The sequence below is a fragment of the Tinamus guttatus genome, unplaced genomic scaffold, assembly GCF_059628265.1.
Source record: "Tinamus guttatus ecotype Peru unplaced genomic scaffold, ASM5962826v1 Tinamus_guttatus_pri_ptg000038l, whole genome shotgun sequence".
NCBI lineage: Eukaryota > Metazoa > Chordata > Aves > Tinamiformes > Tinamidae > Tinamus > Tinamus guttatus.
The window spans coordinates 4,104,805-4,131,164 of NW_028288572.1; the positions used below are offsets into that span (position 1 = coordinate 4,104,805).

The 26,360-nt window shown below is 41.4% G+C and overlaps 1 protein-coding gene across 1 annotated transcript in view; it reads right to left on the reverse strand.

The window, feature by feature from the left end:
* Positions 1-6,929: 6,929 nt before the first annotated feature.
* CCN4 (cellular communication network factor 4) overlaps positions 6,930-26,360 on the reverse strand; it is a 32,198-nt gene continuing 12,767 nt past the window's right edge. Inside the window, exons 2-5 of the mRNA XM_010223931.2 lie at positions 14,543-14,822; positions 9,314-9,571; positions 7,841-8,034; positions 6,930-7,301 (exon numbers count right to left, since the gene is read on the reverse strand). Coding sequence (XP_010222233.1) covers positions 7,002-7,301; positions 7,841-8,034; positions 9,314-9,571; positions 14,543-14,822 — 1,032 coding nt within the window. The 3' untranslated portion in view covers positions 6,930-7,001. The remainder of the gene's footprint in view (positions 7,302-7,840; positions 8,035-9,313; positions 9,572-14,542; positions 14,823-26,360) is intronic.

Genomic DNA, 26,360 nt, shown 5'->3' on the forward strand with positions numbered 1-26,360 from the left:
CTTGGCTGAGCTCTTCTGAGAATGGCTAAATCATTCCTTCTGCAATGGTACCATGGTGTGCCTGTCAGCCCTAAGCAGTCAATTTTTGTTTAACAAGGAGGAACACATCCAATCCTTGCAGCACAGAAGTCTGCTAGCTCTTCTTGATGGCTCTCAGTTGCTAGGACCAATGTAAATGTCAGCTTTGAAACAAAAAGCATTTGCTTGGTGAGGAACAGCATGTACCTGTCCAGAAAGCCTCAAGGACAGTTCAGAAGATGGGTGGTCCGCTCTTAAAAGGAGATATAGCTCCTCATCTGCAGTCCTGCCTTTCTTGCATCCTAACTGCCGAAATTGGAGTAATTTCCACCTCAACATTTCTCAACATTTGCTATGAAATAATCTGCCTAAATCTCAGCATATTTTTCTCCCTCTCTATGCTTGCAGAGCTGCAGTGGAAGAGGAGGTGACAAACAGCATGCTGATGCAATGGGACTTTTGCGCTGAAGGATGTAATTTCCTTTTTAAAAGTCTCTGCAGAGTAAACAGCTGGAAACTTTAACCCAGATGTTTGGGGCATTTGTGATTAAGGTCACATATTGCAAGTGACGGACTGAACTGGAGCAAAAACAGTTTATAGCAAAGCTGCTTATTTTTCTCTACAGTGCTGGAATCCTCTTCCCGCCTGTTTTTGCTGTTTGGGCAGTGTCTCTGTCGTAGTCCTTGGCGCACTGCTAGCGTATTTGCTCCTTTTCAGCACAGCAAATTTTTCTCCTCCTTCTCTGTGTAATATGTGTGTGGGCCTGCCTTTATTTTTTAATTTTTATTTTTGCTTTTTATTTTCTTTCTTTTCCTCCCTATTCTATACTTCATGCAATTCTCTCCCTGCAGGTCTGCCTATATGAACAGCTGTTTCAGCATGTGGATTTAGTTCTCCCCCTGAAGCCAAGCTTTATGTTGTGAGCTGATAACTGCACTATCTAGTGTTTAAATAACCGAGAGAAAGGATGTCAGGGTATTTTAAAGAGCTTAGTCCCTCCCCACCGCTCCCCTTGCAGCAGACAGGCAGACACAGCCTCTCACTGTTTTTTCCCTCTAGCTTCGTTAAGGGCTGCATTCATTTTATGAACAACACAGCTGCTAGCCAGTGTTAGACCCCCCCCCCCCCCAAAAAAAAAAAAAAAAGTCTTTTGGTTGTTGCAGTCAAACAGCTCCGTGTCCGTCCAGCCAGTGTGAGATGGGCTTGCTCACCCAGCACCTCCTGGCAGCCAGAGAAGCATCTCTTGATTGAAAAAGAGCCTGCATCTTTCCAGCACTGTGGATGTAGGAGATCCATCAAACACTGGATGGGGATGTGACTGCTTATCTCCAGGGCTGGAAGAGAATCCAGCAGGCAACTTTTCCTTCCCAGACCACCCTTAGAGCAGTCAGCCCTATCACACTGATTTCAGCATAGCTGGGAAAAATAATGGATATATCCCCAGGTGACCCGCCAAACTCTGCAATTGCTTGTGCTGGGGTGGATTATGGTATTGAGGTCAAGGTCAGTGCGTGGAGAGGCTGGGGGTAGGGAAGGGCTTTGCACCATGCAGCCATGACAGGGAGCTGCCCAGGGGTCTTGGAAACACTGCGGGAGCCACCACTGTCCTGGGAAGGTTTGCAGCCCTTAACTGCGTGTGAGTCCAGGGAGCCACAGAAATGTGCTCCAGCTTGGCTGAAATCCCATAAGCAGCTGCAGCCACCATGAGGCGGGAGGGAGATCTGGTTTATGAGCTAGGATTGCTCATTGCTTGGCCAGCTGCTCAGGCTGCTCTCGTCCCGCACTGCATCTTCTGGACCATGGCAAGTAGACTGAGGTGGCCAACCACATGGGCACCCAGCAAACTCAGCACCTGGACCACCACGTCTGGTCTGCAGCTGTGGTGCACACAGATCCTATCAACAATATAACAGGGCCAGAAGGTCTCCCCCTGATGTCTCAAATGTGGGACCCTATTTTGACCCAAATAGACCTCTTTGCTGGTTCTTGCTACCTGGGAAATAGTCAGCTACTGTCTGATAGTAATGTGGTTACATTTAAAAAAAAAAAAAACCTGTGACCAAATCCAAAACCAAACTGTTCTTTACCACAAGTGGCCGATGCTAAAGCAGTGAGTCCTTGTCTGCCACTCACACAGGCTCAGTGAGGAAGGTCTGATGGGACGAAAGTCTGGCATGGTTGCCACTACCATGGCAGGGTCACTACTTAGCAGAGAATGGGTTTCCCAGAATAGTCCAAATGCAGTGGCTGAGAGAGCAGGCAGAAAGCCCTACAGGCAAGATGAGTTGTTCTTGAGGCTGCCACACGAGCAAGCGAAAGAAGCAGTCGGGTTTTCTGATGCCTGCAGAGATGGCAGGAAGATGTGTTACCTTTGCTGAAATTCTTCTCCCCAGCCAAGAAAAAACATAGGGAAAGAGAAGGCTTATGGTAAGATGCTTTCCTACCTAATGACCCCAGCAGCCATAAGCAAACCTAGCATAGACCAGCCAGTGCACTGGACAGGATACCACTGTAGATCTTTAAGTGACTAGAGAGACTGGTAACCTACTTCAAGCTGCAATTCAAACCTGTTTTATTGAAGAAATGTAAAAAACTTTGGTATATATGATGATCATTTATCTTTTCAAGAATTCAGTAGTAGAATCCTTACCAGGATTGCTTGTTCTGAAGGTATGTAAGTGCCTAATTTAACTAAGTGTGTTTCCCCTCATCTTCTATAATCTTCCTTGGATAATTTCTTTCCACATGGCAGCTGCAAAGAGGTCATTCCTGAAACCTCTCAAGAGAGGTGACAAAGAAGACATTCTCACAGAGATTGAACAACTCACGTGACTTCACTCAAGAGTCTAAGTTGGGTAGCTCAAGTCTGGGGGGAGTGCTAAGAAAAACATTAGAGTCACAAGTAGATCAGCAAGCAAAAAGATGTGAGCTGGGGAACACCTGGGTTTCCTAAGCTGCCAGAATATTCATGCTAAAGGAAATGCTCCCAGGGCATCCTTTGTTTCCATATTAATGCCTATTTATTTTTATCTTTATGCATCCTCCAGTTCAGAGCTTTTTCACACATGGCAAACTCCCACTTGGACACTGGCCAAACCAAGTAGATTGGAAAAGGAAGAACAAAATGTCAATGGTAAACATTTTGCCTTGCCTAAGCTCCTAATGAAGTGTCAGTTATAAATTCATTAACCGTTTACAAAATAGTAACAGGGGGTTATTAAATATTGATAAACTGTAACAGCAGCATGCTACCTATGAAACCTCACCATGATGCTTTCCAAACAAGTAACTTCTAGGACACATTTGGTACTGTTGATAGATAGTTCCCGCTGCCAAATCAATCCCATTTGCCCATAAATTTTTCATATGTTTTGCTATATTAAACTTTAAAAAAATGGTCCTTTAAGACTATTTAAATAGAAAATTCATGTCTTGATAAAGTGTGTGTATGGATGAAGATATTTTTGTAGTTAATGAGAACACTCTCTCCCCATCAGTTCAATAAACTGTTGATCTTAAAAATTTTTCCAAAAACAGGGAGACAAAAAATCACAGACATCTAATTTGCAAGGTGGCATAGTGTTCCAAAATGTTACAGTCTCCCTGGTGTTCTTTTTGTATGCAGCACAACCTTAGTGAGCACATCAGAAATAAAGCAACTGCACTACATCCTGTTTTTCTGCTGCATGTACACTGAATTGGTGCTTTCAGTTCTAGTCAATGCTGAATGCAAAAGCATCTTTTAAAGTAGCATACTTGATTCTTTCCTGATTCTTTCCTTCTTGCAATAAGCCCAGCTTTCTGGTCCTCCAAAACACAACAGCTCGAGCCATCGTGTTGGCTGAGGCCCATATTAAGGGCACGTGAGTTAACAAGAGTCTTGTTATTACCACCAGCATGAGCTAACCCTTAAAAATCTCATCCTCTATGCTTGTCCTAGCCTACAAGACTGGGATTACTGGGATTTGGGTTAATAAATGTGTCTAAGCTTAGCATGGATTTCAGCATGGCCACTCCCCTCCTTTCTCTCCTTCCCTGGAGCACTGCACCAAAGAAATCTCACACCAACTTGGATCCTGGCATCACCTCAATGGTATCATTGTTACTTTCTTGTAGGATGATAGCATTTTCATGTCCCAGCAGAGACCTGATCACATTGTACAAGGCACTGTACAAATGTACAATGAACATCAGTTCCTGCTGGAGGAGTTTGCAGTCTAAATAGAGCCAATGAACAGTAGGGCATTGTTGTCCTGGCTCCACTAATGAAGAAATGAGGAAAAGCAAAGCAAAGGGCTGGATCCGCCAAAGTATCTGAGCATCTAGCCCTTCAGTGAATTTAAATGGCACCCTGATGCCTCTTAGCCACATGATTTGCTCAAGCCTACAAGAATTGAGAATAAAGTTTAGTTCATTGCCTTAGTCATGTGGCTATTTTTCTTGCAAGCATTCAATAACATTGCTAATACACCACAAACTACAAGCTAGGTTCACTGTCTACAAGTAGTAGTCCTGCCCTCGCAGTTATCACTGGAAAGACAAGTAGTTCCACAAGAATCACAGCTATTGATGCTTGGTTTACTATAGATTTCTATCTATCTAATGTCCTTACATAATCCTCTATCACTGTGATAACCACTATCCCTAGTCCATCCCTGACCCTTCCATGATGCCTTCAGCTCCCTCCATGGCTGACTGTTTCCCATTAGCCTATCTGCTCAAAAGTTATTAATGCTGTTGATGTGTTTGGTCTGCACTACAAATGTGCTGGCTGGAAGTTGTGCCTGTGCTTGATGGAGACAGAGCTCTCTCTATTTCTTTCGTTGTTGTTGTTGTTGAACTCAGAAATCCTAGTGCTTCTGAGTTCTTTCCTTGTCTGCCTGCTATTCTGAAATCTCTCAACAGGGCCTGACAGATGATCAAAGGGGCCGTGGCTGCATGTGCCTTGTTTCCTTAGGAAACCAGGCGAGAAGCAGAACCACCTCCTGTGCGTGGGGGGAAGATCTGGGGTTTCTAGGCATTCACTAAGATCCGACATGCACTGTAGCTGCTGGTCATTCATTAGCGTACAATAGTTTCTTTTATCTCTCAATAAACGCTGTGTGTTTCACTTACAGAAGCATTTGAGTTCTGACAGTGTTAGCTAATTGCAAAGTTAAGCAAACACATTAAATGCCACAATTTTTGTGGTGTCCTTTGTTTCTGTTTTCTTGTTTCCCTGTGGGTACACATAAGAGTGAAAAAGACTGATTGCATATATAAACATACACATTATATATACATTCTATTTCATGTATTACAGGCTGCCATGCCATAGGAATACGTATATGTAAATATACACCTGTATATTCACAGATACGTTCACATATACTTTATCTAACCCCCTCAAACATATATGTAATATATATAATTCACCTACTCCAAGGAAGCATAAAATTATTATGGCAAGAAATAATAGTCTTGGAACTAATCTCTGATCCTCTGGCTTAGAATGAAGAAAGACTGCTTGCCAACTAGAACATAAGCAAAATAAGACACATTTAAGACATCACCAGTGGGGCTGTAAGCAGACACTATGGTTCCCTGTGCAGACTTCAGGCAAAAAACATCTTTCTAGCACCCAAGTGGAGCCATGGCAAATGTGCCAGGGGGCTGAGAGGCTCTAGCAAGAGCTAGAGAATAACTGGCTGCAACATGCTTCAGTAATGAGAAATGTATTGTCTGTGGTAATAACAGGCTTTTTTTTTTTTTTCCTCTCTCTCTTTCTCTCTTTTCTCTCATCTATCATTTGGGTGTGAAACCACTCTTACAGAAAGTGTTTATATTGGTGTTGACTGTGAGCAGCTGCAAAAGTTTCACCAGAGTCTGTGCCACGGGCTGTCCTTTCACACCCACTTTTACACAGAGCTGATGGGAAGTGAAGGCCTGCTTGCTCTTTTGCTTTTTGTTTACTCTGGCCATGCAAAATGCAGATAAGTACCCATGGCAAGGGGTAAATGCAGGACCTGCCTGTGATAACAGCATGGGGAGGAGGCAGTGGACTCTGGCTATATCATTTCTTGCTGAAGAAGGAAGCACAGAAAATTAGTGCCCCTCTTCTCATATCTGACTTGCTACATTTCCTCCTCCAGATCTGCAAAACTAAACTACGAACAATAAATAAGACACAGGCAATAGGATCTATCCTGAAGGTATAGCCTATGAGGAGGTTATTTTGAGTCCGGCAAACTCAGGCTGTTCAAGATTAGAGCTGGTAGAGAACCTACAAAAATGTCCTTGGCACAACATACTACAAGAGGTCAATGTGTGCCCAAGAAACAGAGGACACACAGACATTTGACCCAACCAAGTGCAGTAAGAGAAGGGCCCCTTTCATAGAGTTTTCATGATAAATCCTCTTCTTCTTAGGTTCTTCCCATGGATTTCACCATGGGGTTGGATCTGGATGATAATGATAGCACAAAAGGTTTCTAGGACGGCTCTCCAAGAGACACAGGCTGGAATCTAATCCTGAGGGTCACCAAACACACATACATGCACAAACACATACATATTTCAGTGCTTATCTTCCATCTTAGCTCACAGTACTCAAGCAGTGACAGTAAAGATTTCTGAAGCTGAAATATTCTCATGTCTGAACTGCTGGCAGCCACACTTTTGCTATCTTAATAGCATATTTTGCTTTTCTTTGGGCAATTAAACTGCTGGCCTAATAAATATCAGTGCCAACAAGGCTGTCATTGAAGACCTGGAATTGCGCATAGAGGAATTTCTGGCTGTCAGTAGTGGATGTCGGTCTCCTACAGTTGAAAACCTTGGTTGTTTAAAGCCTCTTCAAGAACAGTGTGGCAAAGCAAAGGAATTTAAATTCCGAGCTCAGGAAAAAAACAAATTGAACATTGGCACTGGATGAAAGATTCTCCTTTTATTTTAAAACCTCTGTAAAATCAGAGCAATGGGTCAATTCCAGCATTCAGCCAATTTAATTAGCGATTTCAGAGTAATCATGGTAATGAGCCAAGTCGGCAAAGATGTCATTAGGGTTCTTGCAGTTCAGGTTGCAAAAACAAGCATTTATCCACATGATTTTCCAGGAAGTCTCAGTTCCATCTGGGCACTCAAACCTCACTTCAATAGTCTTGGACTTGTAAGGTGTGCAGCACCGGTTGTCTGTGCAGACGCCGCAATATTTGGGTCTGTATGGACTTTTGCTCACGCATCCTGAGATAGTGTAGTTCATTGGTTCGTTGTCCCTATAGACAGCCAAACACTTCTTCCCAGGCTAAATTAGGGAACAGAAAAAAAGATAGATTATTGTTCTTGGATGCTTGCACTGACAAAAGGTAGCATGTGCAACCCCTCTTCTGAAAGCTTAAGGGTTTGAAGCTGTTAGAAGGCATTTTACAGCCTCTGAGCTAGAGGATGGAACAGATTTACATGCTAGACATATGAACCCACTGGCTGGGGTAGAAGTAGAATAGCTGCAAAATACAGTTAGCACACATAACCCACACTGCTCCATTGCTTTTCCATTAGCTGAGGCACATATATGTCTGATCTAACAGTGAACACAGTGGACTTGGCCTTCTTTTACTTTTAAGGAGCTTTTGGCTAAAATTAAAGTTCTCAGAGGAAGGCTTTTGTGATGGTTTCTTGGAGGAGAGGAAGGAGACATTTTGACCTCTCTGCCACACAGCAAGCCTGTATGTTCTTGCTAATGACCTCTGAGTTCAGAAGAGCAGCTCTCAGAGGTCTGAACGCTGAGAAACAAGGACGGCCGCATGCCCCAGGCCAACTCAAGGATTTAGGGACAGCCCCCACCTTAATGTGCTTGGTTATATCCACCTCGCAGGGCCGCATGTTGCACAGGCGGCTTTCCTTCAGGAGTCGGCACTGATCGTTGTCATTGGAAATCCTCGTGGATATGCCCAGCCCACAGGTCTTCGAGCAGGGGCTCCAGGGTGAGGTGTGAGCGATGCAGTTTTTCTGCCAGGATTCCTCCTCTCCCTCATATGCTGTGGAGACCACATTAACAGGACATTATTCAGACTGGCAAATTTCCATATAAACACTCCTACCCCAGACCATGCCACATTCAGGATGCGAACACAAATAATTAAATCACAGCACAGAGGCTCTGCATTTCTGCAACCCTGCTTGTGCCAGCATTCCAGTACTGCAAATGCTCAGGGATGGGACTCATTTCGTTATTTCTCTTTACAGCCAGGCACAAGCAGGCCTTTGTCTGGAGCCTCCAGGTGCCTCCACAATACAAACACGTAATTATAAAATGCTGTGCCAGTCAGCATGGAAAAAAAAAAAAAAGAAAAAAAAAAAAAAGATGAGATCTGCTCTCACCGTGAAGGTTCAGTTCTTTGATGATTCAGCAGATGCTCTCACAGTTCAAAGTTACCAGGGATACAAGCAAACACTAAGTTCTGGTCTTTTTAACACAAAAAGTGGAGTTGAGGCCTTTGCTTTTTATGACAAAAATGCAATCCAGTGATTGGGTAACAAACCCAGCTACCCTGGAACCAAAATTTCAGCTCCTCTGCTTCTGCAGAAGTTATCTGTGAAGTGAGGCTAATGTCACTATTTGGCCTCTCAGGCAGTATTCATGATAAATTAATGACATGGCAATGTGAGCATATCCTAAGGCTTTGGGAGCATGTCAGAAGCATGTGGGCCACCCCTGCTGTGCTTTAGCTGAGGGCTATATGATCCAACACAGTGAATGTGGGAAAGGGGAAGAAGATACTTCATGTGATACACAAAGTAGGTTGCTCAACAATGACATCAGCCCAGGTGAACAGAATTGCTAAAAAGCTACATTGACATAAGGACTAGTTAGACCAGTTATAAAATTGCTGGTGAATCTTCCACAATAACTATTTCCAAGCTGCATCTGAATTTGAGGCTCCTGGGGCTTTAAGTTATAATACTACAGCAATAAAGCCAAGCAATAAAGTCTTAGTTCCAAACCAGGTACCACCCATTTTTGTTTTCCAGAGGGCCCAGACCAAGAAAAACTGTAAAGTAAGAAGGACTTCTGATATCTCCCAAGTGCAGGTGTGTGTTGCAGAGCAGGCCCTGTCACATGAGGACCTTTGGTGAATCTCATGTTGCTGGTAAGGAATTTAAGCACATTCCTGGCACTGGCATGTCCTTTTCTTTGAGATGTGCTGTACAGGAGTCTCTGCACTTGATTCACATAAAGACTAGATGCTTGACAGTATGGGTTGATGCTTTGGTCCCTGAATAACAGAGGAGAGGCCTGTGACCTTCCCACGATACCTGCAGAGGCAATGTGGCGTGGAGACGTCTTCCTGATTTTCTTGGAGTCGTCACAAATCCACTGCTCGCAGCACTTTCCTGCCATCTTAATTAACTTTGGGTTCGGACACCAAACTAAGGGAGGGCGTGAGTTTGTGCACATGGGAATGCAACCCACAGCCCCATTAATGCACGTGCAGTTGTACTTGCAATTTGGCTGGAAGCTGTCCCCGTTGTTATACCTGATTCCATTGAGGACACATCCAACACCGAGAATCTCTGAAAGAAAGACACACACAGAGCATCCTTAAAATAATGCTAATAATAATAAAATACTGTGTTTCTTCTTTTATGGGCTAGAAGAGCCAGCATGAAGACATGGCAGCATTGTTTCTCCATGGAGTGATGTTTTCAGTGAAATGCTAAGCCAAACATGGTCACATAATGGAGGAAAATGTCTTCTGTCTAAATCACAGCAAAATTAAACTATAATATTTTTTGGAAAATACATATATATTTCATGGTATTGTGGCAAAGGACACTTGCAATAGGAACAATCAAAGTAATTAAAACATCAACTATGTGGCATCCAAGATTTCCTACACCGAGACAACTATATGGAGTTGCGAATATGGCACAAGCAGGACATCTGTATCCTCTGGAAGCAGCAGTAGCAAGACACCAAGGTATAAAAAAAGCACTTAAAAGCACCTAGATGTTCATATAGATGACTAGGTCTCACCCAGTTTATCACAGAAAACTCTGGTTAGAAAATTAAGTAATATATTTTATTGCCATGAAAATGAATATTTACAGTATGTCTTTAAATAAACCTGTGAAAGATTGAGCTTTCTTTTTGTTGCTCACAAGAAGAAATTGCATTGATCCACGAAATAGGACACAAGTTGTACAAGGCAGCAAGGTTTTTTGTTTTGAATCTTCCGATGGAAATTTCAAGCTTCAGTTTTTTACTTGATCACATGGAGGCAGTGCGTACGCACTGATCTAACCTCTTAGACTTGAAGTCTGCTCAGAAATAGATCTGCAATACAGTGTTCTTCAGAGCTAGTACACAAACTGAAATGCTCAATTATAATTCTGAAGAAAACCTTCTTATTTTTAGAGAGGTTTGAATGAAACCACCAAACCCAAATCCCTTCCAACCCACAAAATGAGACTTTGGGAAATCTGAAGTACAAATCCAGATCCTACATTCATGCACATCTTCAGTTCTTAGAAGGTTCAGTCTTTGGGTTTGATAGATAACAATTAGCACTGAAGCTGGAGCAGAGAATTCAGTTAATTTGAGCACATAGAATATCAGAGTTTGAGGAAAGTGTCCTATTTCTTGTGTTTTTTTTTTTTTTTCCTCCAAGTTTAGTCTGCTGCTGCCTTGAGCTCATACAGGACTCAAAAGGTTCATCTTGAGAAAAGATACTACTGAAGGCCATAGTGCAGAACTGCACTGAGTTTGCATACACTTTCAGGATTCAAGCACTTCCCGCTCTCAGTTCCAGGTGTTCATGGCTGCCTTGAAGTACACTCAACACCCTGCTGTCTCTGGTACAGTGTGGAGGAAACCCAGGAACCCACAGGGAGAACTGCGGTGAAGCCCATCAACCTCCCATTTGACATCTGTGGTTTGGGACCTGGGTCATACTTCAGCAATTCAGTCCAGACTAAACCTGAATTTTCCCCAGTTTCACCCTAAAGCTTTCACTAACCCCAATTCCTAGCTTCTTCAGTATCCTTATTTTCCCTGAATTATATTGCTCTTAAAAAGCAGGGAACGTATGTGCATTTTGTTCCTACTTTTTGGCATTTAATCAATTTTTGTCATCTAGTGGAAAAGTAAATTCACCACAACAGTTACACCAGCACTACAGCCCTGTCTTGAGTCACTGTGCAGTCAGAGCAATAGCTTGTGCGGTCAGACTGGAGTGATTCAGTCTGCAAATGACCTAGTTTATGAGAAAGAACAGGTCAGCAAATTCTGCCATCTGCATCCACCTGCTTGAGGAAAGCAAGAGAAAGATCACGGGTTTCTATGGTAGCCAGAAATGAGCCAGGCAAGGATCTACTTCCAATGACCCTCAGCCAAGCACAGCACAATGCACACCATCCCCAAATAACCCCAAATGTCACATTGTAGGGAATGTGTTGTCATGACAGTAGGGACCCAAAAGGTGCATTGGACCGGGAATTTTTCAAGATCTCAGTGGGAAAACTGGAGATCAATCCTCCTACATCACAACGCTGGCTGCAGCAGGCATATTGAATACAAATAAAATATCCAAATAGAGGAAATAAAAAGAGAGAGCGAGAAAGAGAGAGAGAGAAGGAATTTGAAGGTATTTTAAAAAGCCTAGAAAGGCTAAGGAAGTTTTGAGACAAAATCCAGTTTCTGGCCCAATGCAGGGCCAGATGTAACCATATCACTTTTGACAGATGCTTGTTTAAAATGTTCTTACTGACCTCCCTTGCTGGCTCCATGCACAGCCCATACAAGTCATTTAAATGCTCTTACATCCTCTTTGCTTAATTTTAGATCTTTTTTAATCTTGAAAAATGCTTTTTAAGCTTTTTTTTTTGCCCTGTTTACCACAAACATGGGGAACAGCATCTGTTGTCTCCGCAGAAATTTCTTTGTATTTCAAAATCTATACAGATTCCTTTGTAATCTTCTCTGAATCTCCCTCCATCTTACCTTGTTGAAGCTACTCTGGTTCTTTCAGAATTTCCTCTTCAGTTATGCTTCTCTGCTCTCTGATCATTTTCATTACTCTCCTTCACTCTCCACAGTTCAGTCCCATGTTTCCTGCAGCTCCGTACCTGAACTAGACCCAGCTCTCCCACAAGTCTTCAGTGAAGTGGAGTGGGAAGACTTTCTGCATTTGGTGGGCGACTGTTCCACTTATTCCTTCCAGTATTTTATAGATAGATAGATAGATAGATAGATAGATAGATAGATAGATAGATAGATAACAGCAGCAAACTACTGACTACTCTTTAGCCTGTGATTTATTCCCCCACTCTCAGATTTTATAAATTACTGCTTCTGAACCAGTTGTTCCCATTTCATATTTATGTGAATTTTTTATTCCTGTTTAATGTAGTACTATGCGCTTCGCCACTGAATTTCCTCCTTTCCCTCCCAAACATCACTCTCATTTGCAAAATATGCTCATGACTTCCAATACCTCTGCAATGCCTATCTCTTTAAACTTCATGGAAATCTAACAAATGAAATTACTGCTCTACCAACCAGAATGGGAATAAAAACACACAAAATGCATCTGCCAAATCTCACTTGTTATGTCCTCCATCTTGAGAGTAAAACACTGATAAATACCCTTGGATACCATTATTGCACTATATTTTGCACCCACACAAGGGAATTTTTATAAAAATCACATTTTCCAAGGTTGGTTGTGAGATTTAACATATTTTTATTTCCCACATTTCTATGGTTCATTTTTGTTTGCCTTTTTTTTTTCTGGAAAATGAAATTGAATTGACAATTCATTATTCTCCACTTTCTCTTTCTTCCTTTCTACCATTTCCACCCTCTACATATTTAAATTCCATAATTTCTCAAAGACCCAGCAGGTAGGAGTACATAAGGAGTAGTACATAAGACAGTTCATAGAAATATTATCAACTTAAGTTAGTCTAAGAACATTTTCAAGCTCTCTAATGTGTTCTTTGTTCTGGAGTGGGTTTCACCCCACAGTGGTGCTTGTTACCATTAGCATGTTACATTCATTATGCATTCTACTTGCAGTTGAATTTTTTTTTAATAGGTGCTGATGAAGGAAAGCATTTTGCATTTCAAAATTTTTGGAATCACCTTTTAACTGCATCCTTTCTCTTCTTTTTAGCATATCAATGTTTTCCTTGCTTGTCTGCTTTCTGCTAGTGTTTTGCAAAAAGACTTTTTTACCTGGAAGTTTCCAATAGTTCTGTGCATTGCCCTTTTTGTTTTCACACATATTTTCTCTTGTTGCTATTTCATATTTATCACACAGAAACATGGTCAGAGTGAACTTCTTGAAAGGTTGTTTGAGTTTTTTTTTTGGTATTCAAGCTAATGCAAAGCCAAGTTAATTTCTTACTACACTTCCTATTCTTCTCCTCTTTAAGAATTTGTCCCCTTAGTATAATTTATTTGAGGAACTGCCAGCTGCCCTAAACTTCCCAGACTATTTCTCAGACTAGTCCCATATTACATTTTTTTCTACTGATTCTCTAAGTAAGTTTATTGAGCTTAACTTTTTTTTTTTAAGAAAATGTTTTCTCCTTTTCATGCATTAATTTTTCTATCATTTCAAAGTCAGCTCTCCTTCCACTTTCACATTTTCAATTATTACCTCATTCCAAGTTCTATTCTGATCTAGAAGACCCTGCCCATTAATTGCTTTATGTTGTTTATGAATCTAAACTACAACTTGTAAATTCCAGTAACAGTAAACAGTCTATGCCTTTTTTGATCATCTGTCTCTGTAAGAGCCCTTGTCTTCCTTTCTCTTTTCATCATTTTCTGAGGCTCTCATCAAGTCTAATTCCCTCTATAGTCCGTAGAACATGCGAACACCTCCTTGACACACAGAACACCATCTCATTTCCTTTTTCCCTTATTATTCTAGAATAAGAACATTCCAGTCATATGAATTATCCCACCAAGTATTTGCTATGGTTGTTATGAAGAAATCCCTCTGCTTCATCCGACTCAGCATGACTGAAGCCATTACAAGATTAAGGCTGCAACTAGTTAAGTGAGAAACTTGACCCTCTTGATAGGATGCCATATTCTCTTCTTGCTTGGGATCTGGAAATAAATATCATTCCTTCATGGCTTTTTTTTCCTTTGGAAGACATTCATATTACTTGCCTTTAAAGTCAACTGCTTGACTATCCTTCCTTTATCCCCAACCCACTACATCACATCCTCCTGTTATGGGTATTCCAGAATCATCTTGTTGCAAATCTGAAGACCTTCAAATGCTGTTTTCCTTCTTATTCTTAGCTGTAACCAACTCAAACAGCAAGAATTCGGAGGTCATTTTTCATCCAGCCAAATGTCATGAGAATGAAACAGATAGATAAGCTATAAGGATAGAGAAGAGGATGAATGGAGAAGCTGAAAAATGTACAGTCATGTATTTAATGAGATATAATTCAGCGGTGCTTAGACTGAGTGGAGCTGCCAGTGCTGTATATCTAAGTCAAAAATATATGTACATCACTTACGTGCACATACTCCTATTTCGTACCTAGGTCTGTCTCCACTGTAGTCACAGTACAGGCCTCTGTGGAAGTCACAGGTATCGGCCTCCGTGCAACTTTCTCCACGCTGCTTGGCACAAGTCTTGCAGCAATCACAGCCGTCTGTGACCAGGCTGACTCCTACTGAACACCGAGGTGGTGACTTTGGACACTCGCATGGCCACTTGCAGTACTGAGTCCGCGTGTAAGCCTCTGTCGTGGCAGGGACGGTGGGAGTCATGTCGGTGGAGGTCTGGGCAATGGCCTATGAACAAAGAAACAGAGCTTGGAACGTGTCCAGAGAAAAGGGAACATTGAACCCTGTGGTGGTCATAAAATCCCCCATCATATCTTAAGAGATTTCAAAGAACCCAAAGAATAAGTGTCAAAGAGCAATGGAAAGGAAGCAGTCACTGCTGTCTTACAAACACCCTGTCCTAGCAGCCAAGGGCAAGCACTCTGCAGCTTGGTCCAGCACCCAAACCACACAACCCCAATCTGTTGGTGCTCAGCCTTTTCCAGACCTGAGTGCCCCTCTTCCCTAAATAAGAGGTCTTTCTCCATGCAGGAACACAAGCACATGGGTCAAGACATGGCGTGACAGCATGAGGCAATGTGTCTGCCTCCTGTCAGTGCCACCCCATGCTGCTTGTCTCTGGGAGAGGATCATGCAACGCAAAACCTGTTGTGCTTGCTGGCTGAGGAACGTCTCCTCGCAAAGATTTCACCACCCAGCAGTAACTGGCCCTTCAAGTCACAGAGGAAGATAAGGGCCATGTGCAGTATCGCAGTGTGCAAGCACTTGAGATGTGCCCTACTTGTGTTCCTCTTCAGGCTTATCCATGTTTGGGTGGGTCCAAAACATGGGATCTCATAAATCCCAAGGAAACAGGAGTGACAGCAGTGCTCCTCACAGACATCTGAGCATGAACTGCTGGTACCAGGATCGTCCGAAACCCACAGGCCTAACACTCGATTATGAACCTCCTGAGGATGACTTGGCCTTTTTCGCTCTTTCAGCAATACCATTAATGCTGCAACAACTGCCTTCCTGTAATATCCAAGCCCTTTGACTTGGATAGAGCCTTGGTGAGGGAAAGGGAAAAACCAATAAAGTGAGAACCCAATATCTGGCTAACTGGCACTGAACAATTAATGAACAATTTCACCCACTTCTGTGTGGAAAATATTTTGCTTCTCTCCACTGCTATAACACAGTGCACAAACAATTCTGTTCCCTAATCTCAGCTCCTAGTCCTAAAGCTATAATAGTCAAAGCAAATACCTCCCACCTTGTATTTCCTCCATGCACTATGTAACAAACATCCTTCTTCTTTTGCAGTGTCCAGACTGCCAGATACAGCAGAGATGCTATTTGTGAATCCTAAAGCTATCACGAGGCTCTAGGTCTGTACATTGCCTGGTGATGAGTTCTTCCAGGCTTCACACTGCAGTTCCCATGATACTGCCTTGGCCCACCCAATCAAACAATTTCTATAGTGATTTTCTGCCTTTTGGCAGATTCCTCTTTCCTAGGTGGAGGAGAGCTAGCACTCTGATGAGTATAAATGAAACTTCATAATATTAGAGTTTCTCTCATTAACAGCACACAAATTTTTGCTAACATGGTGAGCCAGGAAGGAAAAGTTTTATGGCGAAGATACTGCCAAGTTTCCATTTCCCATTCCCCATTTTCTTCTCAAATAAAAGAGGAAACAAAACTGCAAAACAGTGCAATATCTGAGAACTGCTGTTGCACATAGAGGTAGGGAAGGGATTTTGTGTTAGGCAGTGATGCTGCTCCAATACACAAATTCAAGCCACTATTACTGAGATTAATGAAGGCCTGGGATACCTTAGCTCACAGAAAATCAGGGAGCAAATCCACAGAGAGCAGAGGTTATCACCTTTTGCACCCATCCAGTCCCTGAAGACTAAGCTCTGGGTGACTTCAAACACCATCAGCCATGCTTGTGGCACAGGCAGGGTGAAAATCAGCCCTATGACAGAGCGAAGATGTGCCTTTTCTACCAGGATTACTGAACAGAAAAGCTTAGCTGTCCATGTGTGTCGAGCAGGGCACAGTAGCCCAGGCACTGAGGCAACACGAGTTATTTATAGGCTATCAGTAGCATCTAGAAGACGTCACTGACTGTCCTCACACAGTCCAGAGTCCCCTTCCTGGTGCAAGGAGGTGCAAGCTGCAAAGATGATTGCACCACCTGCAAAAGCTACACAGGGAGGAAAGTCAGGGTCTAGAGACTACTTGGTCAAACTCATCCTTTCTCTCCTGCTTTGTGCTATATATTGCTGAGATCTTCGTCCTCTTTGCATTTTCAGATGCCTCAAACAAAAAACTTTCCATCACCATGGAGCAAGTGGCCCAACTCAAGGCACCATAAGGAAATGTACCCCCAAGAATTGCCATCCCACAGCCCATGAGCTGTTCTTTTACTGTCTTCTACAGCTTCCTTGTTAACAGTCTCAGATTTAATTAAAACACATTTCTAAACCTGCTACTGCAGTATTTGAAAATGTATTTAAGTATCTTAGTAATTAATTACCCTTTATTCCAAAAACTAAATTGTTAACACATTGCTAATCACTGCCAAATACGCAGTATGTTTTCTCTGGGCATAATTCCCAGTTCTATTAAGGATCCTTCACATAGAGTTGGCCTTAAAGTTGTCTAAAAATCACATTTAAACTCATGTTTAAACTAACACATACCAGTATAATTTATTCCCTTTTTAAGGTTCTTTGATGGTGCCAAAGTTGTTAAAAGAGGAATACTTGAATCAGTGAAAAACCCAGGCCCTTTAACGGTGCTCCCAACAATTTAAGCAGATGCAATTATCTATCACTTGAGAAGAGAGGCCTCTTCAAATGCAATAAACCTATCATCTGCTCTGTCAATGAAAAAAAAAGAAGAAGGTACTTAATAATCCAATCCAGATGTATAGATAAAACTCATGCAAGCCATAAGAAGGACATTTTATGTGAGTTAAATGTGCATCTTCATACTAATCAGAGTGGACAAGTGAGGAAATATTGTAATTCTCTTATTTTACAAAGAGGCAAAACATGGAAAGATGGAAGCAGTATCCTGTCCTAGGCTCTGTCACCCTCAGAACTTCTTTGTGAACTGTTATCTTCCAGGCACCAGCACAAGCACAAAACCTGTACCTCATCCTCACTCCTTTCCTTTGCCCTTTTAAGCCTCTCCAAGACAGAAAGAATTCTGCAGAGTTATAAAATTCTTGTCATATCCTCTTCTGTGGTCTTCTGTCACCAGTTGAATATCCAAATCCCTATGGAAAATTCATTCAGGCACAATACTTCAATAATCCAGAATGTTTTGAGATGTGGACACTCTCCTATTAATAGTTACCACAGTAAGACACCATGAACAATAATGCTCTATAAAAAACACAACATAAACAACTTCTTCCTCAGATGCTGTTAAGAAAAAATCACTGCAACAGTCATCATTCTTGTGTTCAAGCAGTGGGGCTTTCCCTGGGATCTCTGTGTTCCTCATGAGAAGAGGACACGACTTCTGGAAAGAGTCCAGCGCAGGGCCACAAGGATGATCAGGGGCCTGGAACATCTGCCCTATGAGGAGAGGCTGAGGGAGCTGAGCCTGTTCAGCTGGAGAAGAGAAGGCTGAGAGGGGACCTGAGCAGTGTCTAGAAGTACCTCAAGGGAGGCAGTGAGGAGGATGGTGCTGGTCTCTTTTCACTGGTGGCCACCGACAGAACTAGAGGTGATGGCCACAAACTGAAGCACCAAAAGTTCCACAGGAACTTAAGGAAAATTTTTTAACAGTGAGGGTGCCAGAGCACTGGAACAGGCTGCCCAGAGAGGTTGTGGAGTCTCCTTCTCTGGAGATCTTCAAAACCCGCTTGGACGCAGTCCTGTGTCACGTGCTCTAGGTGACCCTGAGTGTGCAGGGGGGTTGGACTAGATGACCTCTAGAGGTCCCTTCCAACCTTAAGGATTCTATGATTCTATGATCATTCACAGCCATTCTTAGTTATTAAAAAAAGCAAAAAAGTAAAAAAAAAAAAAATAAAACAAAGCTCAACAATGATTCTCTAAGAAATTCACAATGAGAGTGAAAAGAAGCTTTAAAACAATTACCATGGTGAAGAGTGTTTGCCAGGTTTATTTTAAAATATGACAGAGATTAATAAAAATGTCTGCAAGGATTTTTTTTTCCAAGTACTCATTAATTTGTTTTGAATACTTACTGCTCACAATCAAGATATGCAGTTTTATTACTTATCTTAGATGCCAAAGGAAAGAAAAAAACATTCCACTGCAAGTTATTTATGAGCGCTAATACTGTCTTTTTTCTTTTTTTTTTTTTAGATATGAACTAATTCTCATTAAATCAGGATGATACTATTCATGCCCTGCCATGGCTGATAACTCTCTATTAAAATCACTCATGACTTGTGTTTGGCAAAAAACAAAAGGCTTTTCTCTTTGCACCTGCGGAGAATAATATTTCTCAGGGAACAATTTTCAGCTAATTTATGTGTGCACATTCCAAGGGAGAGAACGAGAAAATAATAAATGACATCCTGACACGACCACAGCCTCAGTATTAGAAAGAGGTGTGAGTTTTAATAGAAAAGACTTAAAGATATAAAATAGATGGGAACATTTCAGCAGAAATTTCTACCTCCTGGCAACATATATTTCTAGTCTTCTGGAAAATACTGAAATTGTAAGGTTGTTCTAGGGCTGAAGCCTTGAAATAGCAAGTTAGAGCACTGAAATAAGTGGATATAGTCCAAATGCAAACCAAGCAAAGATATAGCTGTGCTTTTACATAATACATAAGGAAACCTTAAGCTTTATATTTAAGCAGTGAAGGTCTCAGACACACTCAAAAAAAAATCTGTATTTCCAGATCTTACTCATGCTTAAAACTATATATGAGCACATTCATTCCACTATCTCAGCACTGTGAGATTTTACTCTTAAAATCTCTCTTTCTTTCAGACATCTCTCTCACTGAGATGAGCTTAAACTACTATGTCCATGATTAGTGACTGATGGGATTTATTCCTTCCATGTGCAGTCTGTGAAAAGATAGATAACTCTGGGTAAACAACATTGATACTCTCTACTTATCAGACCAAATTCCAGCATAAGCTGGAATTGCTCCTACTCATAGGGAGCATCATTATTCTTTAACAGACCTTCATGTGATTCCTGATTAAATACATGGAGAAGGGGCTTGGGGAGAAATTAACCATTTTCTTCTACCCCAGAGCTTTACTGATAGGGAAAATTTTGACATTCGGAAAGGTCAGTGTTTTTTCCTAAATTCAATTCATCCTCTACTGACATAGCCGGCAAAGGCGTTATGAGAATTTGCTGAGCAGTGGTCTATTCAAATTATAGCACTATATCATTCTTCATTGATTTTCTCTTGGTTCCTGCAGGTTGGTATAAAAGAAGGACTTTTGAGATCTTCCTCTCATCTGCACAAGGATGAGCTGCTGCTTTTAGGGCCCATATGATGGGATGGACTTCTTTTAATTTCCAAGCAGCAAAACACTTGAGAGGCACATTTTTAATCTACGTTTTCGGTGTTACCTTTCAGGATAAGCTCCAGATGTTATTCATAGAGGAATGCAATGTGATCTGGATTATCTCCTGTCCTGCTTCTCTGACATGTTCACAAAGGAGAAGCAGTCACTGAGGAAATATTTATTAGAGTGTCATCCTTACGATAAAAAGGAGATCACCCGATCAAATCGGCTGTTTTGCAGCCTGAACCAAGCAGCCTTTCAGTGGGAGCCAAGACGTGCCAACATCAGCCTTTGTTTAAAAACATGCATTTTTTTTTTTCCCCAAGATTGGCTGCCCTAAACTGAAACCCTGAAGTAATAAACTGAACTTGGAGATGTAGGGACACATGTTCCAGGAAAGCACTGTCCGTTTGCACTGTCGACAAGATGGCAAACACATCTGCTTTCTTTTGGGTCCACCTACTGGCTGAACTTGGTTTCAGCCCGAAGTAGAAAGATGCTAACAAGTGATAGAGCACAATCATCTCAACTGTTCATCTGCTTTAATGATATTAAATCTTTAGATCTCATCTCTAGCTAAAAAGGCAGCTACGGCTGGTGAATCTCAGGCTTATGGATACTGTAGATCAAAGCATTTTCACTCCTGTCCACAGAGTATGTGGATGGCCACCACATAACGACACAGGAGGGAAGACAAATTTATATCAACCCTGACTGACACGTGAGAGCTGTATTCATAACCCAGTTAGTTGGAAGGTCTTGGGAATCTTGGAGCTTTTGAACCTACAAAGAGTAAAACTTCATATTGTTTTTCTCCCATCAAACATCATTCCACAGCACTAGTGGAATTTCCATCTTGAAGAAATATTCATGCAGGTAAGGTGAAGAAAAGAAAAACATGGAAAGGGGATAGCTTTTATTTCACTACATGATTGGCAAGTAACAAAATGACTCTAGAAGTCCAGAGTGGATATGGTTTTTCTGTGGGAAGGGATGTTCTAGCACCTGAACACCACTGCTACAGCAAATGTGTCAGTTTACTGGAGCAACTGCTTATCTTGTCAGGAAAACTCATGGGTCAGTATGAATTTAGGTGTAATTCAAGACAGAAGGTATCTCACTACGTATGGCTGAGGTGTGAAAAGAGGAGCTGTACCCACTACAAGTCAAGAGAGCAACGTGTCTTTCTGAGTCAGTGATATGTACATCAGTGACAAAAAACAGGGATTAAACCTGGTTGTCAAAGTAGAAGTTTGTTTCTTACCTATCTGACTTTAGACTGAGCTAGATATTATTGTATGATTATTTCATCCAGAATGGATGTGCTGTCAAAAAGACAGTTCTTACAGTGAAAGCAGCAGCAATCACAGCACCATCAGCATTTACTTGCTGTTATACTCTTGCTACAAATCCCCAAGGCCCTGTGAGCACCCAGAAACTCTGTCACAATATGATACTAGTCACAAGCAAAGTAGTATCAGCAAACAAATATAAACCAAATTCCACAAGACATGCAATTGTAGGAGGAAGCTATGATTGTTAGGATCTCAAATTACCCAACACACAAATGATCTTCTAAGTACTCTATTAAAATAGATCCCAGATATCGCAAAATAACAGACTGAACACAGAAAATAGAAGACAGTTTTATGGCTTACAGGTGCCAGGCAGATTTATTTTTTTTTCTGTGCTCTGTTTATGCTCAGCAGAAAGGAAAGTTATGCCTGATGCATAAAATTCAGTATCCTAAGAAAATAAAATATCCAAAATTAGGTAACCACTTCTATGCATCTGAGAGTGAGGAACAATCAACTTCCTATAGCACTATTTGGGAAATACATCTCTGGGAAGAATGTAAGCTGATGTTTGGAATAGTCTTTTCTAATTCAGTTCAGACAATTACAAAGTAAAGATTGTATATATTCATCTCTGCCAAAATATTGCTTATACTGCCAAACTCAGTGTGACCTCACACTTTTTCACATTTTTTTTTCCATAAAACTCTCCCTTCCCATCTTTTTGAACATTCAGAAAGGACAGACTTTACTACTAGAAAGTGACCTGGTGTATCATAAATACCCTAGTCAAAACAGCTCATGCTTAGAGTAAATGCACCTAAAAATATTGAGGCATCACTGACAAATTGACAGCACCACCGTGGGTTTTACCGCTTGTTTATTAGAAAGCATCATCTCTGAGCTCCAAGAATGTTTCAACACCTTGCACTGCACCTGCTTAATCTGTGCAGCTAATGAGCTCATCTGGTAAAACAAGCAGAGTTTGAAAAGTAGCATGGACCATCTGGAGGGGCAGCAGAGAAGGGCTTGCAGAAGGATGGAGTAAACAGACTTTAATTTTAGGAAAGTGGAGAGAACAAATGAGAATGTATTTGTACTGCGCAAGGTCATGGGGTTACAAATCATCCCAAAACTGTGCAGAACAGGATGTTGACACTTGAGCCGCGTAACAAAAGCACTATCGTAGCTCCCGCTTCTGGACAAGACCAAATTGCTCTGGCAGATGTTTTACTTTGCGCTTAACCATGCTCTGCACTCACTTGTCTCTTATTTTTCAACCATGGCCCTGAACTCAAAGGGGATGACTCACCCGCTCTTATTACTCACTTGGGGAGAATCTGTTCCCAGCTGGGCAAAAAAAAAAAAAAAAAAAAAAAAGAAAATACAATTAAGACTCTATACCTTTTTCCCACATACTTCCCCCCATTCACCTCACAGACAAAAATAGTGTTGTTTGGTGGCTTTTCTTAAAATCATCTTTGTTTCCACATTTCTTTTATTCAGAATACAAAACTGCATTTTCAAGTGTCAACAATTTTCTACCAATATTTCCAGAATATTTTGAGATATTGAGAAAATAGGAAGGCCGGAATAGGGCAAGTAAGCTGATGAGAGACTTAAAGCTTATGAGCTCAGAGGAGATGCTGAGGGAGCTGGACTTGTATGGTCTGCCAAAGACGAGACTAAAGGAGGTTCCAAAGCAGCTGCTTGAGAGCTAAAAACACCTGAGACAAACTCTTTTCAGTGGTAGCAGAGGGTATAATAAGGGATGCCAGACATGTAACTGAGGAGTTTTAACCTGAACAGCAGGAGAGCAGTGCAAAACTGAGACAGGTCATGCAGAGGGCTGTGGAATCTCCCTCTTGGATATCGGATTGAAGACCTCCAGAGGGCACTGACAACCAACACTTCTAGGTTCCTCAGCCTGCATACCTTAATCAAAACCACTTCTGGGATGTGTCCATAAAGCCAAACAACCAACACTACGTCTTCACAAGCTCGGTCCTGTTATCTAAAGTCTGGTTCTTGTGCAGAGAAAGAAAAACTTTTTATTTTAATTTATTTATTTTTGTTAAGCAGTACATTTAATGAAGACAAAAGAAATTTATCTTGTAGGTCCATCTCCTCTCATATCATGAGCATAGCTGATAAATATATTCAAAACATAATTATTACTTTATCTGATAACAGGAAACCTACCAGAAGTCTATTTTTGTAGCTAGTATCTTTCAAGATAATACAAGGAAAAGAAACTGCTGCTACTACTGCAACTTTCATGGCCTCTTTGGAACTCCTGGTATGTGTGGATTCATCCAAGAAAAACAACTATCATGTAATACAGTGTCATATCATTATATCAAAGTCACCTCAAGACTCTCAATGAAAGATGAGCAGTAAGATTGCATTGCCAAATTCTTCTAGTTATGTAAAAAACAGATGGAGCTTACAAAGATGACTGAATAAACATTAGCTTCTCTGGGCAGAGAGTCCCAAATGGTGAGTTTGTGCTCCAGTGTGGCATATTCGGATACCTCAATCTCGTAAAATTTCATAAGTTCTCACAGACAATGTGGATGAAAGGGATGTAGATCAGCAACATGTTTAGGACCAACAGGAGACATCAGACTTTGTAGACACCAGGAGAACCTGAAGCTAATTCCGAGTGTGACTGCCAAACAGCATGGCCAAGCTTGTAATGATATATCATCTCTTACTCTTTGCCAAGCAAAATCATGACAAGTCTCCTGTAGCATCTAAAGTTTATTAGCAATGTGTGTGCAGAGAGATCAGTAAAGCAGCATTAGCAGGTTTGATATAAACGCATCCACACAGATATCTCACACAGACTGATGACCTGATCTGGATATAGTGGAGCCTTGCTACTGCCATGAAAGCAGTGAACCCTCGTAGCAACACGCAAACCAGATATGCAACCAGTACCGCACAAGAGCCCAAAGCATTTGCTAGAAAACCACACCAGAAACCATTTGAAACCCAGTGTGAGAGGCAGGTAGTGTCAAGTTGGATGTTCAGCTGGGCAGCAACACAGAGTAATGGTAAAACTGCAGTTGTACATAAAGATAATGCTAAACCCTCTCAGTGTGATTGCTGTGATGGGAATATCAGTCATATTCTTTGGTCTCCAGCTTAGCTCTGCTATGCTTCTGGCCCCATCCTCTCATTAGCTCCTCACTACACAGACAACATGATTTCCTTGGAGATGCTGGGACAGCTTCTGAACTTCAGCAATCCAATGTGACCCCTTCTTTCTTTTTCCTGGACTGAGACATTTCCACTCACCAGCAAAATGCCAAAGCTGAACTGCTGCATAGAGAGTTCCTGGATGATGAGGGGGTATTAGAGGCAGCACAGGCAGCATAACAGATAAAGCACCCTGACCTATGTTGCTTTTAATCATCATTTTTTCTCACTTCACTCTGCACATTAAATCCTATCTGCTTCTTTCAAAATCCTTGTAAATATTTCCTTTAAATTTGTCTGTGTGATATAAACTGATGCACACAAAGAATCACAAACAGAGCCCAATAATCTTCTTCAGGTTCAGGGATCTGAATAAAAGTAGCAAAGAATATATGTCATAGAGTAGATGCTGCTTTCAATCACTTCCGAAAGGGAATGAAGAATTCTCTGGAAACACATTATCTTCTGATCTATTTTCTTGCTAAGGCTGATATCAAGCCTTTAGCTACATTACAGCTACATTACTGGTTACCAATGTCAAACACTTGCCTGTTAAAATCTCCCTCAATGGATTTAATTAGTTTTCTTTTTTTTTGGTCACTGTGTTTTAAAATGTGCCATGAGGGAATTCTAAAAGAAATATGAAACCCCTGTGACAATGAGATTTGAGGTCCAAAACCTGGAACAAGCAGTAGAATGCAAAACAAACTCTTCTGAGACTTTTGTCTTTTGACTTGAGGGAAAACAAACAAACAAACCAACAAAAACACAGAAATCCACAGATCAAGAATATAAAAATCACTATGGACTTCTAAATAAAAAAACATGAAGTTCAGTAACAATATAGCTGCAACCATTGGATGAAGTCAGACATACAGAAGAGCTCAGAGTACGGCCTGTTGTTGTGTCCCCCAGTACAGCAGGTAGAGATCTCACCAAAAACATGGCAAACCAACGGCTGAGAAATACTGAATCACTGGGTGCTTATATGAGACGTTAACTCTTAACTCTAGAAGTTAGAGCTGATCTTGCAAAAATTACTATGAGACATTTTAACAGGGCTGTGGCAATTAGCTAGAGGCCACTTTGCCCATGATCTGCCCCAAATCTCTGGCCCATGCCCTACCTGAAGGAACTCCGTCTGCAGATGATGTTAGAAACCAATCTCACCACTACTTCCAGTTAATTGAACAAACAATAAAACTATTCCTAAGAGGGATTCTGATAAGACAAACTTTACCAGCAGGGAAAATCAGGACATGCTAAAATAATTTATTTGTGAAGATATCTGTGTTGACAAAGAGAAGTATCAAAGCTAAGGATGCTAAAAGACTTAGGGCCTGTGGCTATTTTGGTAATGGGCCCAGAATCTCATATTCTATCTCTAGTTCTACTTTCCTATAGAAAAAACAAGATTCAGTGTTTAGCATGTGAACATTTGCTAGTTATGACTTTCAAAGTTGTCTGGTGGATGCAAAAATACAAGGGGATACCATAAGCGAACCCTCAGAACCATCTATATGAGCACAAAGGCAGCACAACGGTTTCTCCATTTTCCTGACTTTAGAGGTTTGACTACATAATAGCCAGCATTGCTACAAAGCATTTGCATCTCCTCTGCCTGGTTGTGGCCACAACAGGTAGCAAAGCTGCTTAGATCAGGACGCAGTAGCCAAACACAACCAGTTCACCTCCAGCACGTGGCATACCACCAATGCCACCAATTAGTCATTCCCACATCAGAATGAAACACCA